This window comes from Melanerpes formicivorus, unplaced genomic scaffold (genome assembly GCF_026170545.1).
Source record: "Melanerpes formicivorus ecotype bairdi unplaced genomic scaffold, bMelFor1.0.p_v2 SCAF_90, whole genome shotgun sequence".
NCBI classification, from domain to species: Eukaryota; Metazoa; Chordata; class Aves; order Piciformes; family Picidae; genus Melanerpes; species Melanerpes formicivorus.
In genome coordinates, this window is record NW_027142442.1 from 2,361,177 (window position 1) to 2,388,866 (window position 27,690).

General features: G+C 43.0%; 1 protein-coding gene across 1 annotated transcript in view; it reads left to right on the forward strand.

The window, feature by feature from the left end:
* Nucleotides 1–202: 202 nt before the first annotated feature.
* Nucleotides 203–27,690, forward strand: part of ESRRB (estrogen related receptor beta) — a 138,567-nt gene continuing 111,079 nt past the window's right edge. Inside the window, exon 1 of the mRNA XM_068165563.1 lies at nt 203–349. Within this exon, the coding sequence (XP_068021664.1) occupies nt 348–349 (2 nt within the window). The 5' untranslated portion in view covers nt 203–347. The remainder of the gene's footprint in view (nt 350–27,690) is intronic.

A 27,690-nucleotide genomic window follows, 5' to 3' on the forward strand; every position in this document is an offset into this window, starting at 1 on the left:
TCTCTTTCTGATGCCCACGGGTGACTGTGGGGGACTCCTCCCTGGGCACAGTGCAGAGTTAAAAGCCCAGCTTTTGCTGCTTTGCTTACGACCTGGTTATTTCTTGCCTTTTTTTTTTTTTTTTTTTTTTTTTTTGTCAGCTGCCTGTTATATCAATCACAGAGCTGGGATCTATTTATAGGTTGGGACTCGGAGTACTGTGTCCTAGTCACAAAGAGAGACAGAGACGCAGAGGGGACTGTCGGCTGGTGCAGGCGGAACCAAAAGATATTTAATCAGCAATTAGAAACACCTGAGGGCAAGGGAAATTCTACTCCAGCCTCGAGCTTCATCTCTCAGCCTGCAGCATGTAAGTAGCAAACTTCTACCTTTTATTGCATTTGTGGGGTTGTTTTTTGGTTTTTGGGGGGGGGGGGGGATTTGAGCCAAATGTTACTCTGCACCAGTCCTTTTATCTGGGCTGAAAATTATAGCAGCATCTCAGCATGGTTAAAGGTAAGGGTTTTATTTTCCTTCTGTTTTCATGCTGTCAAAGGAAGGTCAGTGTGACCCACAAGGAGAGGAGTTGGTTCACAACTTTGTAGAAATTGGGTGATTTCACTATTCGAGTGTGGCTTTTTCTGTTGGAAATAAGTAGATGAAAGTTTGAGTGGAACAGTTTTGTTTTGGGAATAGAAACGGTCAGGTTTGCTGGCATTCCAAAAAGGTCAATGTATAACGTAACTCTGCTTAAGGGCTTACCAAGGACAGGTGCTATTTATCCCATGCTGGTAAATGCAAACCTGGAAACTTCAGCAGTCCTGTCTTAAAAGAACCAAGCAACACCCTTTCCTCTATTAAAACCAACAAACCACCACCGCTGCCCCTCTCCTCCCCCTCCTCTCCTCCCCCCCAGCTTCATATCAAACCTTCTCTTAGCAGGGAGATTAAATTAAATTTTCCTTTTAGTGAATGCATTTATTATGGAGCAGTTGATTGTTGCTTTCATTTTAAAAGTCAGAAAGCAGCTGAAGTCTCTTCAGTGACAAAAGAGGGGTGCTAGTCTTTGCAAAGTCGGTGCAGTGGCAGTCAGAGAAGGAACTTACTTTATCATTACCAACAAGCACTTTGCTTTAAAGCAGTCTAGATGAAAAAATGTTTGAGCAATCACGTTTTTTTGGAGTATTTTTGTGAATGATGTGTTTTTGTAAATGGAAATGTGAAGAGAGGGGAGAGAATAATTAGTCAGAAAGTGCTGTTTAAAATGTTTATTATTAATAGGCTTTAGCATAATGTTTTTGTGAAAACACAGAGGGGTTTTTATTGTTTCATAATTTTGTCTCAGAGGTTTGAATTATATCTTTTTGCAAAATTTAGGCTTCTATATTTAATTAAGCACAGGAAAGTTTCCTTCATTTCTTGTGTTTATGATGCCTGCTGCCCAAAAAGGCCAACGTGACAATTTTTACCTTTGGTGTGTTACATTTTCCAGTACAAATTTTTCATTATATATAAGATATAAAAAATTTTCTTTTTTTTTTTTTTAATTGTTAAGTGACATAAGTAAAATTAAGCTGAATTGAAAATAATTTGGAGGAAGAAGTGTCTAATAAAAATAAAATAATAAAACCACAGCTCCCTATTTTAAAACATCAAATCCTAAGGATAGCTGAATTGCTTGGACTGACTGTAGAAAGGTGACACAAAAGCTTGCTCTTTATTTTGCATTTCTTTGGAGTGCATTTTATAATAGGCAAAAGTTTTCCCCTTAAGTTCTGGGAACAAAACCATACTGACTGCACATGTCTTCTTTCTAAGTTTTTAACCATTGCTATAAATAATCCATCTTGCAGCTCGAATGCTAGATGTAAGGAAGGCTTTTAGAATGAGATGGATGAACGTGGTGAATTTACATACACAAATAAGGCCCAAAATGATCATTACAATACATTCCTTGCTATAAAGCTCCCCTCCCCCAAATAAAACAAAACTGTCAGCCTATTTTTATCATAGGAAGCTTCATTTTGCTTATTAAGGCTTCTTGCTTTACTTCAAAATGAATGTATTTAAATGATCTAAGTCCCTTTTCTGTTTGTTTTGGCATGATATTACATTTATTGCCTCTCTGTGACAATGCAATGTTATTGTCTAATAAAGGGAGAACAGATTTTTCTGAAAGGCATTGAAGACATAAAATTGGTCTCTCTGTAACTAACAAAGAATCTACCATATAGCTGGTTTGAGGTCCCCTTAAAAATTTAAAACCAAGAGACATTTTATTGCTTGAAAAAAAGAAAACCTGGATTTTCCCTCTTCCTTACACAAACAGAAATATCAGCATGACCATGCTCAGAAGTCACTGCAAAAACTTATTTATTATACCTTTTTTTGCAGAAATCCAAGCATTCCCAAGGAAATCTTCCAAGTATAAAGTGAGGAAAGATTTAGTCTTAAGAATTTGTTTGGCCTATTCAATAGTTGTGTCCACATAATTGCTGGACTTTATCCTTCTCTTTAAGCCTTTTTCCCCTGTCAGACTTGCCATATCTTTTCATTACTGCATTTGGAGAAAGCAACTAAGCTCTGCTGTCCTGTAGCATACCAGTCAATGGTTATGGAACAGTTTTATCTGGAGGGAGAGAGTTATCTTTGATTAGAAGGGAGACTTTGATGCATTATGTGGAAGGAAGCCTTTGTTATTTAGTTTCTGCTTCATTAATGTTTCAGGTTTTGTGGACTAAGCACCTATCAGCCACCAAAGTTACTTTACACAGCATAGTTTGTAGCTTGCATGAATTTTGTTGTTCCTTAAATCCCCAAACAGCAAGCATTTGTTGTTGTTTCATCCTGATTTATTTGTTTCTTTGACTGAAAAGTAATGATTGACATGCAGATTCTCTTCTTCACGCCCCTACTTTCATTGCTGAGCATGACATCTTTGGGGAATTATAAATAAAACCTGTGCCAAATCTGCTGCACAGGTGTCTGGAGTGTGGCATGCTCAGGTGTCTGGCTGTAAATCCCTGAGAATATGGAATAAACATCAGCAGGAAAAAAGTGTTCTTCTTGAAACAATTCTTTGGGTTTAGGGGCCTTCTGAATAACACCACCCCCCCCCCCCCCCCCCCAAAGCCAGCAGCCAGTTATTAAAGATTGTGAAGCTTTGTCTCTCTTACTTCTTTCATCACTTCACCTGTACGTCTGTCCATCTATTTCTCATCTCTCTATTTTTACATTTCATTATGCTGTGCTTGCTCTCCTGCTCTCTTCTTTTCCTTTCCTGAAGACACATTTCTATCTGGCACAGAAAATAAACTCAGATTGTGGGTAGTTATGTTAATCTAATTCAATCCTCTGTGGGTTAGGAGTGAAATTCTAATAGTGGAGCTGTTGAGGGCTTTTTTGTTAATGGCTTGGGGATTACATTGAGTTAAAGGCTCATTTCCTAATCAAACAGAGAGGGAGAGAGTGACTCCGAATATTTATGAGTCTCCCAGCGCGAGTTAAACATTGAACTCCAAAAGCAGGATTTCAGTGCTGCAGAAAGAGTTAAAACCCCTCAGGGCTGCTGTGGAGAGGGGGGAAAAAGAAAAAGAAGGGGAAAAAAAAAAAAAAAGGAAAGAAAAAGAAGAAACCAGTTAAGCCATCAGCATTTTCAACTGCTGTATAACTTCAGTTTGGTGAGAGAGAATAATAATCTCACAGAGCTAAAATGGAAACTGTAGCAAGATATTTAAAACAAAGTCAAGTGATGCTTCAAAAAGGCTGCTCTTTAGTGAAGCAGGATACATGCAGTGCATGCAGCAGATTAATAGAAACTCCAAATAAATAACTCTTCTAAATGAGGAGGACTGGATGGTGGGCTGCCTTTTTATTATTAGAGCCTGGAAGACCCAATTTAATTTTGCAGTACTTTTTGGCTTTGGTTCTACTTAACTCTAGGATTACATTTTCTTAAGAAAAAGAAGTGTGTATGGGTCAATATGTGCTGCTTCTGTTCTGCAGACTGCTATCTTTTGGGGCTTTTTTCCTGTCCTTCAGTTTAGCTGGAGTCTTACGTCAAATAGTTGTGTTGGAGAACTGGATTTGCTGTCACAAAAGCCTGATGGCTTTTGTGATGAGTTCATCATACATGAATGACCTATGTACTGCTAAGGCCTGGTGTGTTGTGAACAAGCCAGCAGTGGGTTTTCTTGCCCCAAGCTCGGACTTGGAAAATCTGTCTGCAGCAAGTGAGCTGCACAAGATCAAGACCGTACCATGATCCTGCCTCTCTTCTGTAAAAAGGTCCTGAAAAAGAGCAGGAATAGAACCTGCTGTCTTCTGACACATGGCCAAGTCATATCTCTGTATTCCTCAGTTTCTCTGCCTGTACAATGCTATACGGCTGCCATCAAAAGTACTCCAACATCTACAGAGAACAATCTCACCTAAATCCCAAATGGCTGGTTTGCCCATGGCAAAACCTGCAAATACAAGTGCAGAGCTTGAAGAAAAGATTCTTGTACCGGCTACAAGGTTATCCCACTTTGCTTTTTTTCTTTTGGGTGGGTTTCTTGGGTTTTTTTTTTTGGTGTTTGGTTGTTTTTTTGAGGAAGGTTTCGTATGTTTGGTATCAGCCACCTGAAGGCTTTTCTGATTTTTGTAAGACAAAAGGTAGCAGGGTAACTTCCTTCCACTTTAACATTCAGTGACATTGGCCTGTGCACTAGGTCTCAATTTGTTCTTGGTGATGCTTGTGGAAATGAAGTTCCAGGTTTATACACTTTGGCTAAAAAAACTAAGTTAGTTTCATTTTGGAGCCACATGTACTGATGGTCATCCTGTATACACTGCACTCGGTGGTTTTGCTGACAGTGTCTATCTGGGTGCAGCAGCTTGAGGTAAGAATTGGCACCTTGCCCTAGTTTAAAAATTATTTAAAACTGTGACCTGATGTGAATGCCTGAGGCCCCTTTCTCTTTGTGGTCCGTGCCTGGACCTGCTGAGGAGAGCACCATCAGCTAGAGTGTACTTTATTAAATGCATTTGAAATACATAATGATTGTGTTCTCTCCCTCTAATAACTGGCACCCACAGCAGAACACTTTGAGACAGGAGCTTTCTCTGGCTGAGCTGAACACTGTATAACATTTTTTTTCCCTGCTTTCCTGTCTTCCTCCCAGTTTCCTTTCTGTTAGCCTCAGCCTTTTTGTCTCTTGTGATATTCTGCTGTGGCCATGGCCTAGCAGTTTATACTTAGATTTCACCTGCTGACCTTTCAGGCAAAATACTCTTCCTTCTCCTCTTTTTGTCCTTTCCAGTGCTATGCTGAATCCTATGAATGACCTGCTGCTGTCTACAGTGCAGGTGCTGTACTTCAGTGCAGCTTTACCTGGCACACATGTTTATGAAGAACTGGGGAACTAACAACTGATTTTTTACTTTTCCACCAGCTACACAGAAAGATACTGTGTTCTTGTCCTCCATGCATGCCACAGATATCTAAAAAAATATTTTCTGGTAGTGTAGGAATTTCAGGGAAGGAACTGCTGCAGCCCTTTAAACTTTTAAAGCAGACAGTTTAGTTGACATCATGACTTGAAAGTAATGATGGTTTTTAAGTCTCAGAAGTCTGGAAAGTCTCTATAAAAAGGGCTATATCTTTAGGGGAAATTACCTTTTCTAATGGGATAAAGCTTGCAACTGAATCTTTTTACTTGGATACTGGAAAACATATGCCCAGCATGTATGAGAGGGAAGTATAAGTGGTTATTTTTATTCATTAAGAAGTTCCTGCCCTTTTGCTCAGCCATGTGAGATACGAATGATCCTGCTTACAAGAGTTTCACACTGCTCTCAGAACGGATTCTCTCTCCCTTCATAATTGTGTTTCTTGGATCAGCAGGAAATATACTCCAGAAGTTCTTGTTTCCCCAGCCTCCTGTGATTACCTCTTTGTAGTAGGTCTGAGCAAATGGCCAGTAGCTGTATACTAAAGCACCAACATTCCTCTAAAGCTCATAGGACCTAGAGGATGACTTTCAGGGTGAAAAGAGGGGGGACGTCTGTCACCAAGCTTGTCAGCTTTCTTTTTGTTTGCTTTGTTCTCCATTCTTAGGCCTTTCTTTCCTCACAGGTTTTCTGGGCTTTTTAAAATCACAGTTACTCTCCCTAGCAGCTCTTCCTAATGCTTCCCTTTAAATAAGAAATTCCTCCCTGTTGCATTGTGTCCCCATGGCCATGGGAATTTCAACCTTTCTCTGCTGGCAATGTGAACTCATGTAGATTGGTGGAGACATCATATGAATGTGATTTTTGCAGTCATACTTTTTGGACCCAGAGAGTGTAGCACTGGGAGTATGGCAGAACTGAAGTTATAACCATTGGCTAGTACCATCTATGTGTGTGGGAGGACAGCAGGGATTTATTGAGTGAAACAGGCTAGGAAGGGAATCCTTGCCTCAGCATCCTCTAGCTGCTTCACACAAAAATCATTCTAGAAGCCTATTGCAAGTCCCATGGCTTTTTAGATGAAAACATTTGTGTGCAGCTTGAATGTATTCATGGCCAATCTTTCTACCAAGCTGTTTGTTTCAGTGTTATTCTTTAATTCTAGCTCTGATACAGACTCCCTGGTCAGTCTAAGGTGAGTCCCTTCATTGGTCTGCTGTGGTTTGCCCATCATAAATGGGTTCCTTCTTGCCTGTTCTCCATATTCCATGGAGAGTTGCATCATCACAGCAAAATGCTTTGTGCTGTTGCAGCCTCTAAATACAGTCCTGTGTTTTGCTTTGCATATCCCTTATTCCCCTTTTCACATTGTAGGTAATCACAATTCTTCCATTCTTTTTCAGCTTTCTCCTTATCCCTCCTACTCTTTTTGCTGTACAGGGTTAAACTGCAGGTTTGTGTGTATCTGAGTAAGCTTTACTCTTCTGACTTCCTGTAAGGACTGTCCATGCCACCTACTGCCTATTCAGCACTCTTATGTGAGTGTCAGGAGGTGCTCTGGGAGCCCCTTATACTCTCTGCACAGAGAAGCAGTGACGCATAGAGAGCTATGGTTTCTTTGGGAACCTCTATACTGTACAAATAAATGAGATGCAAGGATGTCTCCATGGGCTCAAAGGGCAGTATATAGACATCTTATTGCTGTTTTGGAGTAATTGTCTATACCTCTCTGCAATACCATATTCACCTGGCTATATTACTTCCAGCTCTGTAGTCTCTTCTGGCACATGGGCTCATGGAATGTGTGTTTAAAGAGGACAGAATTAATGGGGCTGCTGTTAGGTTTGTGAAGGGTTAAATGATGGAGAATGAGAGCCACAGTTTCTCCTGGGGAATAATGACTAGCCAGAAGAATTGATTGTCTTGGCCTATTGATCCTTTAGGAAACAGCACTGAAGTGGTAATGCTGTACCTGCCACTTTGAGGCACTTTGTACTAGCAATACCCTCTGTTTACCTAGGGTGGTGCAAAGGAAGAGTTCTGTTGCTAACCCATTCCAGAAAACCCCTGTGCTAGACATGTGTTGAGTTTATCACTCAGATGTCTGTCTGCTCCCAGGGAGAGGTGCATGTGCAGGGAGGTGGCTCAGCAAGTGGTGGTGGTGGTTGCTGGTGCTTAATGGAGACTGGCTGCAAATGGGAGTTTGAGTTACTGTACTGAGTCTTTCCTGGCAATGCCTTGGTCTGTAGCATTCTGTGAAGTCTCAGGCTATCACATCACAGGGTAACCATCTCTCCCATCTCCTTTCCCTCCCTTGCCCTTTCTGGCCAGTTGGCAGTCACCTCTCAGTTGGTCTTGCTTGCAAATTGAAACAGGGCAGGTGAGTGCTTTTTGATCCTGTGACCCCAATGTTAACTTCTAGCCACCTGTGTGGGCTGATGGGGGCATGCATGATGAAACATCCCACCTGCTTTGCACTGAAGATCCAAGCTCTACCTGAGAAATCAAGCATTTCTTTCTGCCCTCAGGGTGGCAGAGGTAGAAACACCCACCTGCTATGGGAGCAACTTCTCAGCTGCACTGCTTGGATAGATGGATGAAACACATGTCCAAAGAGCACAGCATACAGAATGCCAGCCCTGGATCTGTTGGGTTGCTTCTGCAACCATGAGCCTGCAAAGGTTGGGAGGGTCCATGCCTGTTTTTGGACTCTCAGGTGTCCTTGTAGCACAGTGGGCAAGGGAAGCCCTCCCACTGTTTCCCCTGAGGCACCAGTTCAAATCAGCTGATGAACTAACTGGGCTTGGTTCATACTGTTAGCTGGACCATTGCTGATAACTCCTGTTTCTACAGGTGTGAGTCCAGAACTTAGAGTGGCTTGTTCATCATGCTCACTGTCTCATTTTCTTTTCTCTGATTTGTGCTCATGTATGCTTTGCACCCTTTCTCTTTCTGGATATGTTGTGGTTTGAGGAATCTCAGGCAGGCCTCTGCAGCTTCCTGTAGCCCAGTCAGAAGACCAGGAAAGCTTGGGACTGTTTGGGAGGGTATTGCAAAATCTTGCACAAAGCCAGGAGGGCCAAAAAGCTGTTGTGAAATGCTTCTTTATTAGGGCAGTTTGTATGTAAAGGTACAGAAATAACTTACAGAGCCATTTAATTACCCTGTATATCATTTCTATAGTTCACCCTCTGATGTTGCCAACAACTTTATTGCTGCACTTGACATCTGACTTTCCCTCTCCACCACGCAAAAGCAAATGATGAGAAAAACTGCAATTTTGCTTTAAAAGTGTCTAGACCACAAAGTTTCAGGAAACAACTAAAAAGCAATTCCAGAGATTTTTGCCCTTTTTTTAAATAGAAGAGGCTGATAAGAATAACCATCAGTGTATCATATAGAATATAATTATGTTTATTTTGGGACTTGATCAGGAGTTGAACATTTGAGGCTCATAATACTGGGTTTAATATAGTATGCAACATTGTGTATTATGTAATGTAAAATGATTATCTACTACTTAATAAATCTCATGCTGTGACTGTTCTACTTCTTTTTAACTAGCTCTCAGACTATGGGTATGAGTTGTACAGGCAGCTTTGGCTGTTGCTTCCATTTTGCCCTTGTTGTTTGTATCATGGCGCATTCCCTACTGCTGGGGCTGCTGTGTTTAGCCATGAGACAGCTTCTGTCTGAAAGAACTTCCAATCTGATGTAAGACAAGAGACTACCAGGGGGTAGAGTCAGTCATGTATTCTGTGACTGGAAGAAAGATGAGGGTAACCAAGGTAGGAATTTGTGGTCATGTATTGCTGAAAGCGTGGCTTGTTTGGAGTGCAGGTGTCTTTACTTGCTAGGCACTTAACTAAACGATAACAAGGAAAAAGCATAGACTTCTATTATCCTGTGTAAAACCTGCCTAATTCTTTGCTTTGCAAAATTAGCAGTTTCCTAGCTAAGAATACAGCTCTGCTACATGTTCTCATTATCTTTATACTGCATGTGTGTTTCCCCCCCCCTTTTTTTCAACACTATAGTCGTCATTTTCTCCTTAAATCAAGTGCTTTAAATAAACCAAAGGAAGTATTTTTTCACATGACACAAAATTAAGCTGTGGGATTTGTTGGCCTTTGCATCATTCAGTTGTGAAGTTACTGGTGGATTCAAAAGGATACAAAGGAATTTATGGAACATGTGGACTCATCAGTGGCAAGTACATGTTATGGTCTAGAGGAAACAGCCTAAGCCATGTGCTGCCAAAATGCTAATTGTGAGGTCTGCAAAGGTGCAGCAAGGTGAAGAGCAGGGAAAACATTCTCCTTTTATAGTATTTTCATGAGCACATGTTAATGGTTGATACCAGAGATAAAATATGGGACTGGGTGACTTCTTAACTTGATCTGGCAGAGCTGTTCCCAGATTTTCTTGCAATTGGAAGCAGTGTCACTCTTGGCAGAGAGCTGAATTACTTCTTGACACAATACTGTGTTACAGACATGCAGTACCTGTGTTTTGGGATACCTGAACTTGCTTACCCTGAATGTTTTTCTAATGTTACAGCCAGTGAAAGCTGTGAGAGTCACTAGGATAGATACGCTATGCCACTGTGAAAGTAGCAGTGAAGATAAGAATGAATCCAGGAAGTGTGGCTGATATAAGCAGAAAGAGTGCTTCCTGAATTTATCCTTTTTGATTGGCACTATGTTTCTTCCCACTGACTGGGTGGCCCTTGTGCTTGAATGTGATGGGCAGAAGTAGGCCCAAAAGGTAGGAGGCAATGGGTTAGAGGATGCTTTCAGGTATTCATGTTTAAAACCACATTATGCTGCAGCTGTGAGCTTGCTTCGATGTACAACATCCTGTACTCTGCAATGCATGGCTCTGCAAAAGGTTTAGTCACTTGATGGGTTTTGGGTTGGTGGTGTGTGTAGTCAGAAAAGCATTGCATTGCTGTGACCAGATGGTGAAGGTTTCTTGAACTAGGTGGGCACCACACTATAACACCCAGTAGGTGCTTTCCCATGCTGATACTTGTTCCTTGACATTTCGTCAATGGATTCTGTCTTCATCTTTCCCATCTGTGAGCAAAGGGGAGTGATGTGCCTGCAGTATCTTCCTTCTGCAGAGATGCACCTGGGAGCACCTTGCCAGGTTTTACCAGAGAGAAGAGGGCATTTGAATAAGACTAAGATGTTTTGCTTTTAGGATAAGAATATGATGTGAAAAAGAGGGAAGACCACAAACTTTGGTGCACTCAGGGGTTATATGTAGTAGTTTACTTCTTGTATGACACCTACCTTGTGAGCCCACAGTACTGAAGATGTGCCCTGTTATTTGTTGAAGACTGTAGCTTGATGTTTTGGCTTTTTTTCCCCCAGGATTTCATGGGCCTTCCTCAATGCAGCCACCTGTAAACTTGTAGTTGTAAACCTGTGTAAATTTGGAGACTGTTTCATGTAGTTTTGCTGCTTAATGCATGTCTTCAGTAAAACATGACTGCTTGGGGCTTTTGGGCAAATTCACTTTCATAGCCTAGAATTCACCCCTGTAGTGAACAGGACAGCTCTGCATTTCTTTCTGGGAGCTAGAAGAGGCCAGGTAAGGGCTAACAGTCCCTCCTGTCTTGCTTCAAATGTAGATTGTAATCTTTTGCATGTTTCTTCAGTACTTTGCATTGGTAGGTGCTAATGAACATGGGAATCAACACTAAAATCTCTTACAATTAAAGTCCTGATAAGCACTCAGACCTGAAAAACACACAACAGGCCTAGAGCATTGGGAAACCATTGTATCTTTAGCTAGTAATGTTCCCAATTCTCCTCTCTGTTTTGAGCCCATCAATAACATGTGGCAATTACGTGGCTATGAAGACTGACTTGATATTGTACAAACATCTCTTTTAGACTAAAAAGTGGAGCTGAGCAGGAATTTACACTACTGGTTTCCCATTCATCTGGGAACTGCTGCAACTTTGGTAAAAGCACGTTTCTGCTGAGAGAGGACTTGAGCTGCTAATTTGACTGTAGGAGTTTATTTCTGGTATGCAGCAGCGTTTCACAAATGGAGCAGCTGTCCTGGAAACACTTACCACATGGGGTCATTTTCCTCTCTGTATGTAATCGACAAAGCCACCCCTGTTAATCTGAATCCTTTTAAGCCTCCTAAACTAGACCACAGGGAGTGCCAGGAGGTCTACAGGACTCTGACCTCCTTCACTTCCATCACCTATCATTAGAGAAGGAAAAATACTCTCATGCTTAAATGTTCCTTAAAGGGGAAGCCTGTAATATTTTCTGATCATGGAAAACTGTATCAATGACATGCTGCTCATCTGGGGCAGGTGTTGATCCTTCGTTTTCTATGCCTATTTTGTGATGATAGCTCCACCTCTCCTAAGTTTACCAGCTATCCCAGGTTGTGGAATCACAGCAGTCAGATGGGGAAAATGCTTCTTGGGTTATTCAGTTCTTTTTCTTCTGCTTGATTTGCTTTGCTTGCATAGTTTTCTTCCATTCTTGTTTAGTTCTGCAGCTCAATTTCTTCTGCTATGAGACAAATTTTCCTGGCTATTCAGTTTAATCTTTTTGTTCTTTTTACTTTCTTTCTCCCTAGCTCTCTTTCTTGTTGCACAGTTCCTTCCTCGCTGTTTGCACTCTTCAACACTTCCTGGACACGAGTCTTGTGTCTAAATCCTCCTTGCCTCCAGTAGGCTCTGTTTTTTTTTTCCACCTGCTTCAACCTTGCATCAGTCTCTTACACTGTTGTGTAGTTATTGTGGTTCTATTGACAAGGTTTCACACTCTGAGTTTAGTGTCTTAAACTTGTCTTCTAGTCACAGTGCAAGGACAATCACAGATAGCAGTTCTTTGTAGGTAGGAGGATATTCTCTCTCAAGCATGGAGAAGTGCTTTTTGGAGAAGTTGCCACCTGGTAAGTCCTGCACCTGGGTTGTGTTATGGGTAAGATCCCCAGCCTCTGCCTGTCTTAGAGCCTCAGGATTCTTCCAGGTCCAGAGGAAGGACTTTCACTGAAACAGGCACAGAAAGTTAAAATAAAGATAGGATTAATTTATTAAAGCAACAGGTGCAACAGATTTGGGATTCCTGGTGAAAAATGCACTAACTGGAAGTAATTGAACTCTAGTTAGTAACATCTGACATAGTCAGAGGTGCAAGTCTTCACAGTAGTGCTGATACATAATAGTAATGCTAGCAAAAAGTAAAGCTTTATACTGAATGGCAATTCTTGCCAAGAAGGTGAAGGAAGAGGAGCACAGCCTCTTGACCATCCCTGTCTCTGCTTCAGTCATTCCCCCTGATGAGAGGTATTCCCCTTGCATTTTTTGTATCCTAACCCTCCGCTGTCCCTGCCTCCTGGGTGACATTTAGCATGATTTGAGTGGAGAGTTATGTAACGTAGTCATACGTGTTCAGCATGTATTTCATTTGACTCATTACCATACTTAGGAACTATAGCTTTCCAAATCTGTTTTGAAGCTGCTTGGTTTTGTTGTTTTAGCCTTGCCTCTTTAGTTTTAGCTAGAACAAGGCTGTCTTATCTTCACAAGACTTGCACCTTCAGCTGCTTGGCAGGCCAGCTTGGTGGATCTCCATTCCCAGAGATAACATAAACATCTCTTGGTTGTAAGCATTCCAAGCTTTCACCCAAAGCACACTAAATGAATCTGCATTCCTGTCACGTGGCAAGCTGGGCAGTTATACTGCAAGCTATAATCTGGCTGAGCCTTGCTGCAGCCCTCATGGGTGCATGGAGCTCTGCAATGGAAGTCTGCATCTGCCAGGATTCAGTGACTGCTTCTTCAGTCAAGTACCTAAAACTGAGAATACAGTTGAGGGCTGCAGTCTCCTCTATCCAGGTAGTGTGGCTAGTGTAGCTTTTTAGATGAGTAAATGTGACTGGGACTTTCTGAAAATTAACAATGCTGTCAAGGATTTTTGCCCTTCCTCACTGAATTCATCTAGAATATTGAAGAGTTTAATTTCAGAAAAACTCGGGAAAATATTGGGTGGATATGTGGTTTCTTTTTCTTTTTGCAAGTTCCTTGTCTTTCCAGATAAATGATGAGGTGAATATAGTCAGCTCTGGGTCACCATTGCAGAAAGGTGGAATCTGGAAGAATGAAGAGTTTGCTGTGATCCCTTTAGAGAAAAGACAATGTAGATTTTCCTCACTGAGAGGCAAGGGGCAGTAAGATGTAGCAGGAAAGTGTGTCTTCCAAATGCTGTTTTAGAATCCAAGGCTAATGTCTGAGAGGGGTTGCAGAAAGGACAAGGGATCAGTTTTTAACAGCCTTTTGCATCAGCCTGCTATGATGAAAATCAGAGGGGCAGTTGGAGAACATCTGTGTGCACCTTCAAGGACCCTTCAGTAGGCAACAAAGTAGTAAATTGACATATAATGAAGAAGAGAAAAATACTTTCCTGAATACTATGACATAGTGTCTTCTGATGGAACATAGCTATGTTCACTTGAAATTAAATGATGGATTTATCTGTTCAGTGTAGAAGAGTGTGTTAAGCTAGAGTATTTGTGAATCTGGCAGAATGAGGATTTTCCTCTTCCGTTTATGAGCAGGTGTTACAACAGAGTTCACAGCTTGACTTCAGGCTTCCAGTGCACCCATATTGGAAACACATAAGTGTAGTAGTGAAGGCAAACCTGCACAGTGAGACAAACGTACTGGGACTGACTGATTGACAAATAGGTAGCACTGCAGAATCATAGAATGGTTTGGGTTGGAAGCGACCTCCAAAAGTCATCTAGTCCAAACCCCCTGTACTGAGCTGGGACAGCTTCCATCAGATCAGGTGGCCCAGAGCCCTGTTGATTCTGACTTTGAATATTTCCAAGGATGGGGCCTCAACTACCTCCCTGAGCAACCTGTTCCAGGGTTCCACTAGCCTCATGGTAAAGAACTTTCTTCTAACAGCCAATCTAGGTTTACTCTTCTCTAATTTAAAACCACTGCCCCTCTTGCTATCACTGCAGTCCCTCTGCAGCCTTCATGTAGGCCCCCTTCAGGTACTGGAGAGTTGCTATTACATCTTCTCCAGACTGAACCACCCCAGCTTCCTCAAGATGTTCCTGTGGGAGAGGTGTTCCAGCCCTTTGAACATTTTTGTGGCCCTCCTCTGGGCCTGCTCCATCAGGTCCATGTCCTTCTTGTGTTGTGAGGGCATCAAAGCTGGACACAGTACTCCAGGCAAGGTCTTACTAGAGCAGCGTAAAGTGGCAGAATCACCTCTTTCAATCTGCTGGCCATGCATCTTTTGATGAAGCCTAGGATGCAATTGGCCTTCTGGGCTCATTTTGTAATCATGGTGTACTGGATTTATAGTATTTATTCCCATTGGCAATTTACTCTATGAAGCTTGAATGAAATTACAAAGCAATAGGGGAGGCCTTTAAGATTTAAAAAAAGAAAATTAAAAAATCTCATTTCCCTCATCTTGACCCACCTCAAAAATCACTGAGTTCAAGCCAGGGACATATTTAACAGATCGCTTTTCCTCTTTGTTATAATTCATGCATAGGATCACAGTACATTAGAAGTTGGAAGGGACCTCCAGAGATCATTGAGTCCAACCTGCTGCCCAAGCAGGATCACCTAGGGTAGTCTGCACAGATGGGTTTTGAATGTGTCCAGAGAAGGAGGCTCCACAGCCTCTCTGGGCAGTCTGTTTCAGTGCTGTCACCCTCACTGTAAAGAAGTTTCTCGTCATGTTGAGATGAAATCTTCTATGTTCAAACTTGAATCTGTTGTTTCTTGTCTAATTAATGTGCACCACCAAAAACAGATTGCCCAACTCCACTTGACACCCACCCCACAGATATTTAATACACATTGATGAGATCCCCTCTCAGTGTTCTCAAGTCTAAACAGCTCCAGGTCTCAGTCTCTCTTCATAGGGGAGGTGCTGAAGTCCCTTAATCATCCTGGTATCTCTTCATTGGACTCTCTCCAGCAGATCCCTGTCCCTCTTGAACTGGGGAACCCAAAACTGGGTGCAGTATTCCAGGTGTGGTCTCACTAGGGCAGAGTAGAGGAGGAGTAGAACCTCCCTTGATCTGCTGGACACACTCCTTTTAATGTATCCCAGGATACCATTGGCCTTCTTGGCCACAGGGGCACATTGCTGTCCCATGGATAACTTGTTATCCACCAGGACTCCCAGGTCCTTCTCCACAGGGCTGCTCTACAGCAGATGACCTCCTAACCTGTACTGATGCAGTTTATTATCCCTTCCCAGATGAAGGACCCTGCACTTGTCCTTATTGAACTTCATGAGGTTTGCCTACACCCAGCTCTCTAGCCTGTCCAGACCTCTTTGGATGTCTGCACAGCCTGATGGGGTGTCAGCCACCCCCCCAGTTCAAGTATCATCAGCAAACTTGTTGAGGGTACTCTCAATTCCTTCATCCAGGTCATACTCTGTACAGGTTGTGCACTGCACAGTCCTTGTCATTAGTCTTTATACATTCTTTATATAGGCTTTATACATTCTGGTAGATGTAGCATATGTCCTCTGGGTAGTTTTTCATAGCGGGGTTACTATAATGTATCAGAAATTGCCTTGTAAAAAACACGTATGACTCCTCTTAATTGAAGCCTATTGGGAACAAACAAGCACTGGATAGTAGAGAACAACACGAGCACTTCAAAGTGCATGACTTCAGCAGACCAAAGCAGATGCTGATTTGCAAAAACTTCACTTGTTTTCCACAGCTCTTAAAGAACCACAAGGCATCTAAACAGATTTTAAGGCATGTCCATACCACTCTGATGCTCTAGGCCTAACTTAACAGCATAGGCCATTGTTGTCCACCTAGTCACTCCTGCACTTACCTGGGTGACACCTCAGCATGACCATCTTCTAGAGAGAAATGCAACTTTCATATAAAGACACTGTGATGCATTATCCAGCATGTCCCATGGTAAGTTGACCCAATGGCCAGTTCCTGCTGTTTAAAAAATGTCTTTTTCACTAAGTGGAGTTTGTCTAGGTTTGGATATATGGATTAGTCTCATCTTGCATTCTTTTAAAGATAGATTAAAGAACTTTCCACTATTAAATTTTCCCTCACTTACAATTAGATCAGGTCACTCCTTAGCCTATTCTTGGAATTAAATTTATCATGCTTCTCAGATCTCTCACTGGAAGACTTTGTTTCAAGCAGGTATTAGTTTGAAAGCATCTTCCTTTTCAGCTCAGTGACTTATGTCTTTCAATCTCAATTCTGTCTCAACCATGTTGTCATTTACCTACACATAAGGGGAAGTTTTCAAAGAAAAATAGACAGATATTATGCTCTTAAGAAACCATTTGACATTTGGAACACTGACCCAGGTTGCCCATGGAGGTAGCTGAGGTTCCATCTTTGGAGATATTCAAGGTCAGGCTTGACAGGGCTCTGGACAACCTGATCTAGTGGAAGATGTCCCTGCTCAGTGCATGGAAGTTGGATGAGATTATTTTCGGAGGTCCCTTCCAACCCAAACCATCTATGATTCTGTGGTTGCTGATGGTTCCACAACTTTCACAGCATCTGTAATGTGAGGATCACGTGTCAGATACAGGTATTTGTGTACACTTGAACTTCTAGTAATCCTGCTTGTGTTCAGTTTGAATTGAACTAATCTTTTAACATTTTTCACCCAGATCAGCTGCCCAGTCTGAACTGTGCAAACACATGTGCTAACACAAGGAAGGAGGCAGGACAAATGTGGCTCAGGTGACAATGGTGGTGGGATCTCCCCTTTCAGCAGCAGAGGAGGATTAAAAAGGTTCTGCATTTTGTGTGGGGACATTTCAATTTTCTGCAATCTGATTTGTAAAAGGTAAACTCTCTAAAAGCAACAAATAGGCAAGAACACCATAGTTTTAAGCTCCCTGAATGTAACAGATTATTTGTGTCAAATTTAAAGAAAACCAACACCTCTGCAGAGGGGAGGAAGAGATGTGGTTATTTCATTGACAATTTAAAAATAAAATTGTTTTACTGAAATCTCCCAGAGAAAGAAACCCAATACATTCTAAAAGCCTTTGGGCTTTGCCCATGCTGTATGTGGCAGAATGTAGTGAGAATCTGTGGAAGAAGTCCTGGCTTGGGTGCTTATATGTTTTCACTGGAAGTTGTGCTCTGAAAGAAAGTGAGGTTCACATGGGGCCAGAACTAGTAGCCTGTTGTTAGGGTCAAAAGGTGTCTGTAGTGCAGAGTTAGATAATGGTTGAACTTGATGGTATTAAAGGTGTTTTCCAGCCAAAACAATTCCATGAGAGGGTCAGTCTGAGAGGGAATGGATTTTCTTCTCTTGCAGGATTTTAGAACATTTGATTATTTCTTTCAGTATCTCTCCCTGACCTGCCTTCCATAGTGCCATGAGAAGGCTCTCTGCTTGTATCCCTCTTTGATAAAATACTAAGGCTAGTCAAAATCTGACCCTGTGAATAGATGTAGTAATGAAGCCCATTCAGGAGTCTCAAGTGCACGTGGCCTGTACAGCCATAATTTCACCATACATTTCATGTGTCTTCTGTTAAATTAGAACTTGATTTTCAGAAGAGAACCTGTAAGTGCTTTGCCAAAGAATTTCGGAACCAATTAGTAGATATATTGAATTGTTTGTGTTACATTTACTACAGCTCTATACCTAAACATACTTAGATTATGCAATCAAGGTGACCAGGCTTTGTGCATCAGAAATGCAGATGCTGGAGTGACTTATACCTTCTTTGTAATTTTTTCTGAATGATGTGATTGTGTGGACAGTCTAAGGTTTATGGAACTAAATTTTCAGCTGATGTAAGCTGTGGTGAAACTAAACAAGCTCTGCCACTGTACACCACATTACACTTTGGTCCTTGGCATTACTAGGTAGATGTTTCCTTGCTTTAAGTGGTCAGGGCTGTCAGCAACCTAAACAACCCTAAGCATGGTTCAAGCAGAGGGTGTTAGTTTCAGACTCTACTTACAGGAGGGGAGCCCATGAGGTAAGTGGAACACAGTGGAGAACTGAATGAGAGAGTGTGGGGCAATGAGTGACAGGCAAGTCCAATCTGAGCTGTCATGGAGCATGACAGACCAAGTGGGCAGGCTGCATATGTTGGGTCTTTGTATGAGACCCAATTGCCTTGTAAGTGGGCAGGTATGTTTCACTACCATGAACCAATGCAGTAATGTTCTTGCTTGGTACAGTTCTGGTGAGACATTCAGCTCTGGGCACTAGCAGCTAAAAATGCAGAGGAAACTTGGAAGGTAGTCAGAGAAGAACAACAAAAATGATAACAGAGCTGGAGGGATTGTTTTTATGAGGGAAGATCAAAAGAACTAAATGTGTGGAGCTTGGGTAAGTGATGACTAAGAAGGGAACATGAAAACTACCTACAACTGTTTGAAGGATATAAACACTGGAGGTGAGCAAACAGCAGGGAGAAAATGTCTGTGAATTTGAAAGTCATTTTCAGTTCAGGTGTGTTTCCACCCTTTAGTCCTCACTTTCTCTTAAGAGTTGTGCTTTACTGGAAACATTTTCGGGGAACAGCACACTTCTGTATTCAAATACTCAGTACCTGCAAGGGAATTCTGAAATGTAAATTCAAACTTAACATTTGAAGTTTGCTTTAGCTTGCATAGGTCACCTATTGTGTAGTGCACTGTGTTAATCAACAGTGTGCAAATTTTCTGTGTGGCAAGTCAAATATCTGGTTAAAAACTGTAGTTTCAGTTTTAAAATTGTAGTGGTGTGCTTTCCTGATAGAATTACTTAACTAAGATATGCTGGACATTAGTGCTGGACATTAGGAGGAAGCTCTTTACTATGAGGGTGGTGAACCACTGGAACAGGTTGCCTAGGGAGATGGTAGAAACCCCATTCCTGGATACATTCAAGGTCAGGCTTGATGGGGCTCTGAGCAACTTGATCTAGTTGGGGATATCTCTGCTTTACTGCAGGAGTTGTTGGGCTAGATGACCTTTAAAGGTCCCTTCCAACTCAGTGCATTCTGGTTGTTTGTAGTGTAGGTTCCAACTGCTTTCTATTAGCTTTGTGCAGGAAAGGTGCTTTTGTTGACAGGCTGTATTTTGTAAGTAGTATGATTTGCCTGCTCATCTACTGGGGGAAGTATTTTTCTCTTTGACCAGAGTTAAAAGTGTCTAGAGGCCAAAATAAGTGTGCTATGTGTATAGGGGCTGTTGGTGCAGTGTTATGAAGTTGTCCAGATGTGCTTGTGCACTGTGAAGGAGATAGCGTCTAATTTTTTGGCACACAATTCATCAGCTGAGAGGTGAATTTAGCTCCTGTGACCCCCATCCCCCACCTCATGGACAGTTAAAGCAATTGGATTAAGAAGACATTTCAGGACAAATTTAAGAAAATATTGTGTTAGTGGTGACATTTTCTCCTGGAGGTCCACTTGTCATTTGAAGCACATGGGCAAAGCAGTGGAAGCGATTGCTGGGCCAGCCTCAGGTGAACTGACTAATATGGTTAAGTTGGTTTCAACTTTGGTGATTTGTGAATTCAGGCATTAAAATTCCCTGTTAATACTCATCAACAGGCTCTTCTCAGCATCTTTCTCTGTTAATGCGGGACTGTCAGCTGGGTAGGCACGCTCTTGAAGAAAATGCCTCTGGAAATGAGTATGTGCCTGCGTGCAGGCATGCATCAATCCATACTGTACACAGAAACTACAGGCATTGACCTATGCAAACACACACCAAATTATCGCTTCCTACAAACAAAATATCATGCTTTAAAAGGTGAAAAGCTTCATAAAATTGTCTGCCCTGTTGTTTATGGTGTGAGTGGAGGATGCACTACATTACAGAACAGCTCACATTTCTCTCTTCTCCCCCCCTCTCTAAATGGACGTGTGCTCCGTCCGTTTCACCATTGTTCCTGCCAGCCCGATCCCAGCAGGGGTTCCCTAATTAGCAATCTCTTCATTTCCAATCAAAGCACAAAGCGGCCCCAAAAGCCTCTCTTTATGAGGGAGCTGAGCGGTGGCTGGGGACGTGGAGTGGGATAATTGCCTTCGCCACTGGCAGCAGTAAGCAGCCTGGCTAATTCATTATTGTAATAACTTTGCTTGTCCTTGGGGAGGGGGGGCTAGGGTGAGGAGGACTGAGCCTGGTGGTGCTAGCTGAGGACAGGGGGAAGGGGGAATCCAGCCTGAACTGAGGATAGGAACAATTGGCAGGAAAGGAGAAACTATTCAAGATTTTTCTGTCTGCCCCCCCAAAATAATTTGAGGATGATGTTAATTTGTGATGTGGCAGCCAGCACTCCTTCAGCAAGACTAAGAGCTCTGCCCTTTTAATATTCACAAAGAAGGCCCTTTAGAAAGGCGTGTAACTTGATCACAGGTCTGCTCTGGAGGCTGGGACTTGGTGGGTCAGGAAGGCTTAGGGGTTGTCTCTCAGTCCAGGTAGGAAAAGTTTACACTCAAGAATTGAGATAAGGTTGAATGACTGAGCTTTCCATGCCTGTCAGTTTGTGGCTTTCCCTGATGCAGGAGGAGTCACCAGTCCTTATGTAGAGATGGCATGTTGTAATTCAGAGCTGTGGCAGAGCTTTGTTCTTACCTATTTAAAATACTTTTAATCACTTACCTGTCTTTGTGTGGGTGCAGCTTCAGCTTTGCTGGAGCTCTGTTCACTTTCAGAAGCAATCAAAGTTCTGTCCTTGTGAGCAGACCACTAGGTTGAGATGTGAGCAACTGCTGGAGCTGCTAAAGGTAACAGGCAGTAATGGTGCTTACTTCCTCTTACTGGAAGGGAAATGTCCCTGGTGTGGCACAGTAAGCTTATAAGGTTTTGGGGTTTGAAATAGGTGCATACTTTAGATAGCTAAGACCAGTTATGTATTTTTAGATCCCCTGAGTCTTCTTTTATTATTTCTTTGTGCTTATTTCAGATTGGTGTGGCAGGGTCTATCTGACTGGTAGGACAGCTCCTTTTTCCAAATTCCTTTGACTTGTTACTGCTGTGCACCATTCATTGAGCCCATCACTCTGAGACTCACTGTTCTTGTTTCTACACTGAGATGGATGGTAATGTAGCTGTGCCTTTTACTGCCAATGTTTTTTCCACTGAAAATTACTATTTCTGATATAAAACAAAACTAAAGAAACAATGACACCAAAGTCCAAGTCCCAAACACAAAAATTCATGTGTGGTGGTGGAATTTAACATCAAATCATGGCACTGTATTAGTGAACACTTCATTGTGGAGCTATTTGTGTTATGGATAGGTGCTTGGAGCAAGTCCTCAGCCTAATGGATGTTTCAATAACAAGTAACAAATTCCTTAATTCCCAAGGATTTTAGCTACCTAATATGCAAAATGTTTACTGGAAGCATGTGTTTTTAGGGGACTTGAATGAAGCAATGGAGAATTGATTGGAGCCAAATTTGTTGGCTCTTGTGACCAATGTTGTTTTCCCAGCTTCCTTGTGCTAGCTGCTAACAAGTTTCTCCACCTGAGTCTTCTCCACCGCTTGACTAGACATTGGGCCTCAGTGTGCTGGCTGCAGCCAAAGGAATGTCAGCTCAGTTTGTTGACAGACAAGAACAAACTTCCTCTGCCTGGTACCAATGTGCATGAGCAATCCACAGTGGTGGTGCTAGAATCTTCTCTAGCACATTGAGCAAATACATCTTCTGTGTTTTATTCTTTCCATGGTCAGTGATGTAGTCCTGACTGTGTTGTGCTTCTTGCTGTCTAACATAAACACCATACAGGGAGGAAGGTTCAAGCAGGCCAATGAATGAGCACAATGACTGGTGGGAGGATTTCAATCACTTATTGTGTGCCATTTCTATTCTTCTGGATCCTCTTTGTTGATGAATCAGTGTAGAAGTGATGGGGGAATTGCACACCTCTCACAGCCTGCCTAGTTAACGAGTTGCAGTAGTAAAAGCACACAGGGTTAAGGTGAGCTCACCATAGGTACTCCTGTTTGATAGAAACAAAAATATCCCCATTTGTGGGATTCTCCAAGATGTGGTATATCCTACTCTTCATTTGCATTCATGCCTCCAGCCCTTTCACGATACTTGAACTGTGTGGGAAGTGTGTTGACCAAGAGTTAGAGCCACACAGTGGCTATACTTGTCAAACAAATTGTTTTCTTTCCTTGTGTTTCCAGCTGTTCAGTAGTGAGGATAATCTTGCATCCCTTTCCTGATTTTTTTAAGAGGCTATGGATCTTGAAGACCTTTTGGTAGATAATGTGGGACAGGCAGGTCAAAGGTCTGAAAGACATCAGTTATAGAGCACACTGGCATAAGGTTGATGGGATGCCAGGGCTTGGGCGGATGAATTGGAGTAACAATGGACACAGTTTTGACTTCTGTTCATTTCTAGTCTGAGACCCTAAATTGTTGCACTGTTAGCAATTGCTTGTGGAGAGGTAAGAAATTGTGGCAATAGGCATGAGAAGGAATATTAATGATCCAATTTCCAGATGGGTTCCACTCCAAGGCCTCGCTGGGTGATGTGCATTTTTAATCATAACAAACCAGAATGAGAAGAAGTTGTTTGCAGCAAGGCAAGTCCTGTGTGTGGAGCCACAGAGTGACACCATCTTAGGCCTCTGCCTGCTGCTTAGAGGAGGTGGCTGGCACAAGGCTGTTGTGCATGAGTGCTGCCACAAATTAGGTTTGACTGTGACCACAGTAGAATCGGTATAGCTGCTAGAAATGAACCCGGGGTGGGAGTCTAGCAACTATCTTGAATGGCCTAAAGGTCTTGACCAGAAGAAATCACAGAATTCAGCTGTAGCTTTGGACCAAAACTGACCCAGATCTGGAAAAGGCAGAAATAGGTTTTATAGATGCTAGACAGCATTGTGCTATGGCAATGATGAATTTCCTGCTAGTTAGTTTTTGCAGTCTTGATGGTCCTGTGTCACTTGTTTGTTTCTGAAAGTTAGTTCTATGACTTTCAAGGGTATACAGTCTGGCTGAATGATGTGCCCAACAGCAAGACTGCACTGATCCTTTCAGTTTTAGAGACATAAAGTTTAAGCAAATTTGGGAGAACCCTGGGAGTTCTCTTTACCCTCTAAGATGCTTTTCCTTCTGAGCTTTCAGGCACAGAGAGCTTTGCTGTACTTTTGGGAGCCTGTCATCACATGGTTCAAGCAGCCAGTAGGAGTTGCTGTTGAGGGACATGCCCTCCCTTGTCTGGGGCTGAGTATTCTGCAATGTCTAGTGCTGGAACATGGAGTTCTGTGTTTGATACACATTTGAGAATGTGCCAGCTCTGCACCCTTCCTTACCTGTTAACGTTTCAAGCTCAGTATCTCAGGACAGATCCCTCTCTACTTGCCCTTCATCTTTTTTCTCAGTCTTGGTGACTGTGTAACTGCTTTGTGGCTTTAAATGGCTAATAGCCATGCACACTGGTGTTTTAGTCTCACAGCTGCCCAGTGTATGTAGAAGCACAGCCTTTTTGTGGCAAAGATGCCTGATGTATCTGTAGCAGAAGCAGCAGCTTAGCTTTCACAGTGTATGCTGAGCAGAACAGTCATTCCATCTAGCAGAGGGCAGGAGTGCCACAGATGCTCTCTCACTATAGTGCAGGAGAGCTGGAAGGAAGAAATGCTTATCTCACATGCCCTTAAGTGTATATTAAGGCCAAAAGTAAGTACTGAGTTTCCTCTGGCAGTTCTCAGCACCCATTCTGTTGCTCCACTACATGTTAGTGGTAACCCAGTCTAGGGAAAAAGGCTGAAGTACTGCACGCCTGGCCTTTGTAGCATCATGTTTTGTGTATCTGGCAGAGAAAAGGTGGCTGGTGTTTGGTGTCTTGGTACTGTAGCTAATTATTTTCACATAAACAAGGTGGAGAATCTGGAAGAGACATGAGAAAACTCCCATCCTGATTTTTATCCCATTAAACCAGGAACTAGCCTTCCCTGGGATGGACCATGCTGATGCAGGCATCCCCATCGTGGTGGCTGCAGAAACATGGGACACTTTCTGTCCGAGAAGAAGCTTGTGAAAGAACACAGACACCTGAAAAATTTGAGCCAGCCAGGCCACTTGTGTCTGTGACAGCTCCTTCCTGCCGCAGTGCCAGGGGAAATGCCAGCAGCTTAAAGACTTTTGTTTCACTTAGGAATAAAAGTTACACAATTCATGCAAGAGCTGTTTCACCTCAGGAAGGGAATTCACTGAAGTGGCTGAGGGAGGGAGTGGGGAGAGGATAGGAGGAGGTGCCTTTCAACATCCACTGCAGATGCCTGCCTCTGGCATGAGTGCCATGGTTGGAGGACAGTGAGGGGTTTGTACATGCTGTGTTCACGCAGCAAGTCCAGCCCTGAGAGAGGCACCTTTCAACTTGGCAAAGCTGCCTCGCTGCTGACGCTTGACACCCGAGCAGCTAGTATGCCTCCTCCACAAAAGGCTTTGGTTTGAACGTGCGTGTTAAGGGGTGGAGATTGAACAGGCAATGGTCCCCTCCTGGCAGGGGGAGAGGGCTGCCACATGGGATATAGCTGCTTGTGATTTCACAAATGCTTTTTGGGGAAGATGCACACCATTTGCTGAGATAGGTCTTTGCTGCCCAGTCAAAACTCCCAGTGCATTTGCAGCAGCTGTGCGTGGTCTCTGTGTGTGGTAGGTATGCGTGTGTGCATGTACATGCTTGTGTATGCCTTTATTTCCATGCTCTGGCTGCCTGCCTCTGATTTAAGGGCAGGTTTTATTCCCCTGCTGCCTCAGGGCTCCTCTTTTCTGATTGCATTAAAGTCTCTGTAATTCTCCCCTCATTAATGATTGGCATATTTTTACCTCTCGCTAAAGAAGCTTGGAGGCAACTCCCGTGGGGCCCTGCTCGCCAAATGAAACAATTTCATCCTGCTCCAGAAACGCATTAAAAAGGGTTTGTCAGGATCTTATCGCTAGTTAGGGAAGGCTAATCAAATTACTTCTATTTATTAGCTGCCGTGGCAATGTGTCATTCCATCAAGCACAGGTACCAGGACAGGCAGGGACTGCATGGAGAGCTCTGTGTATCCAGCACTGCTGCCTTGTTCTGTGCAACAGCACCTCTTGACACGGGAGCTCACAGGGTCAAGAAAGGCTGTGAACTTCCCAGCAGCAGGGCTTCTGTCACTGCCCTTTGGTGCTGTTCTTCATTCATATTCTGCAGGTGACTCTTGAGAGTCCCTTCTCAGTAGCACTCCTGAGCTTTTACCACTGTGTCTGTTGCTTCTGCATTTGGTTGATCACTTTTTCTTGTTACTGATGGTATTTTGCTACGGACTGTTTGTTTTGAGATGGTTTGAGGTTTTTTTGCAAGCGTAGCTCAGTCCAGGAATTTGTTACTTGGTTTCACTTTGGGCCTGGGCTGTGGGGGAGGGGAGAGTGGAGCAGGATGGCAGCAAATTGGAAAATAATAAGTAAATGTAATTTATGAGATGTTTAGGAAACTTTTTTTTTCCCCCAAATTCTTCCCTTCCCTTCCCTTCCCTTCCCTTCCCTTCCCTTCCCTTCCCTTCCCTTCCCTTCCCTTCCCTTCCCTTCCCTTCCCTTCCCTTCCCTTCCCTTCCCTTCCCTTCCCTTCCCTTCCCTTCCCTTCCCTTCCCTTCCCTTCCCTTCCCTTCCCTTCCCTTCCCTTCCCTTCCCTTCCCTTCCCTTCCCTTCCCTTCCCTTCCCTTCCCTTCCCTTCCCTTCCCTTCCCTTCCCTTCCCTTCCCTTCCCTTCCCTTCCCTTCCCTTCCCTTCCCTTCCCTTCCCTTCCCTTCCCTTCCCTTTCTGGAAGAGTAATTAAAAATGGGAGAGTGGGAAAGAAAACAACTGAGAGTTTATTGCTAAACTAGCTCCCAAGGACATAGCCAGGACTCTAAAAAGAGCACCAGCTCTTACTGGGATGATGCTGGTCGTATGAGTAGTAGTAGGCAGGAGGCATGAATTCAGATAAAAGCTCACTCATGTATTTCCATCATGCATGTACATAAAGCACTTGTATTTGCAACCATATATACACCTCTACTCTCACACATTCCTAATTCCCAGGCTGACTCTACCTCCCCTGGGCTTGCTCAAAAGGGTCATGGAGGCAGACACCTGAATGCTCTTTGAGATTTTAAAAACTATAGGTCTACTTCCATCTCTTCACTGTTGCTTTCATCTTGAAACTAACAATAATGAAATCTCTGGTCTTATGGATAAATACGAGTTTGCCAGTGAAAATGGGCTCATTTCCATGTAAAGCTGATCTCACATTAGAAAACAACAACAACAAAACAACAACCAAACAATTAGAAAACAACAACCAAACAACAAAAAACAACCAACCCAGAAAACTAAAACCATTCAGTGGATGCATTTGCATGAAGTGTGTCTATATATGGTGATTCACAATGATGATATTGCTGTGCACTTCATATAAACCTTTTACTGTTTCATTTTGTTCATACCAAGAATGTCACCACAGCACAAAATCTCTGGGGGTGAGGGGGGCAGCAGTGAAAACAGCATTTCCATGAAGAAATCTCCATGTAAACACAGCAATGTACACATGGTGTTGGTTTCATTTAGGGAAGGTTTGTGCCGGTTTTCAGCACTTTGCAGTGTACCTGCACACATGCGCACTCTGTGTTTGCACGGAAATGATGGCGTGGTTAGAGGTTTGACAGCATTAAGGCACTAGGAGCACTGATTTCTGGAGCTTGGGTTGGTGGGGGCCGAGTGAATGCCCCAGCCACTCTAACTGTGTGAATTCACTATATGGTGTGAGTGGCTGCCGAGCTGCAGGGGTCCTGGGTGCCGTTCGTGGGAGCAGCAGTGTAGCAGAACTACTGGGGGAGTCTATCCCCATCAGCCCCATGCAGGGAGCCACGCTCCAGCATCCTCATTATCCACACAGTTCAAAAGGCAGCGCTGAGCGGACCATCACGTCCCACAAAAGGCTGTATCGATTGGTCTGTCGGAGCGTTTCCTGGGGTCCTTTATATCTCTCTGCTTCGTCGTCAGTAATGAAGAGGCCGAGCGCAGGGAGAGTCAGCAGACTCCCAGCTGCTGGGATTTCTTCATCTTCTCATCAGGATTTTAATTAGACACGTCCGAGAGGGCAGCACTGTGTGAGGGCAGGCGGGAGCTTTATCAAGCAGGCCACTTCTTTAATTACTGTTTACTGACAGATAACAAGGGAGGGGAGGTGGCAGCAGAGATGGTTGTGGTGGGAAGCAGGGAAAGGATGGCAGTCCCCAGAGTGTGCACTCAGCAAAGAAAGCCTTTGCTAGGA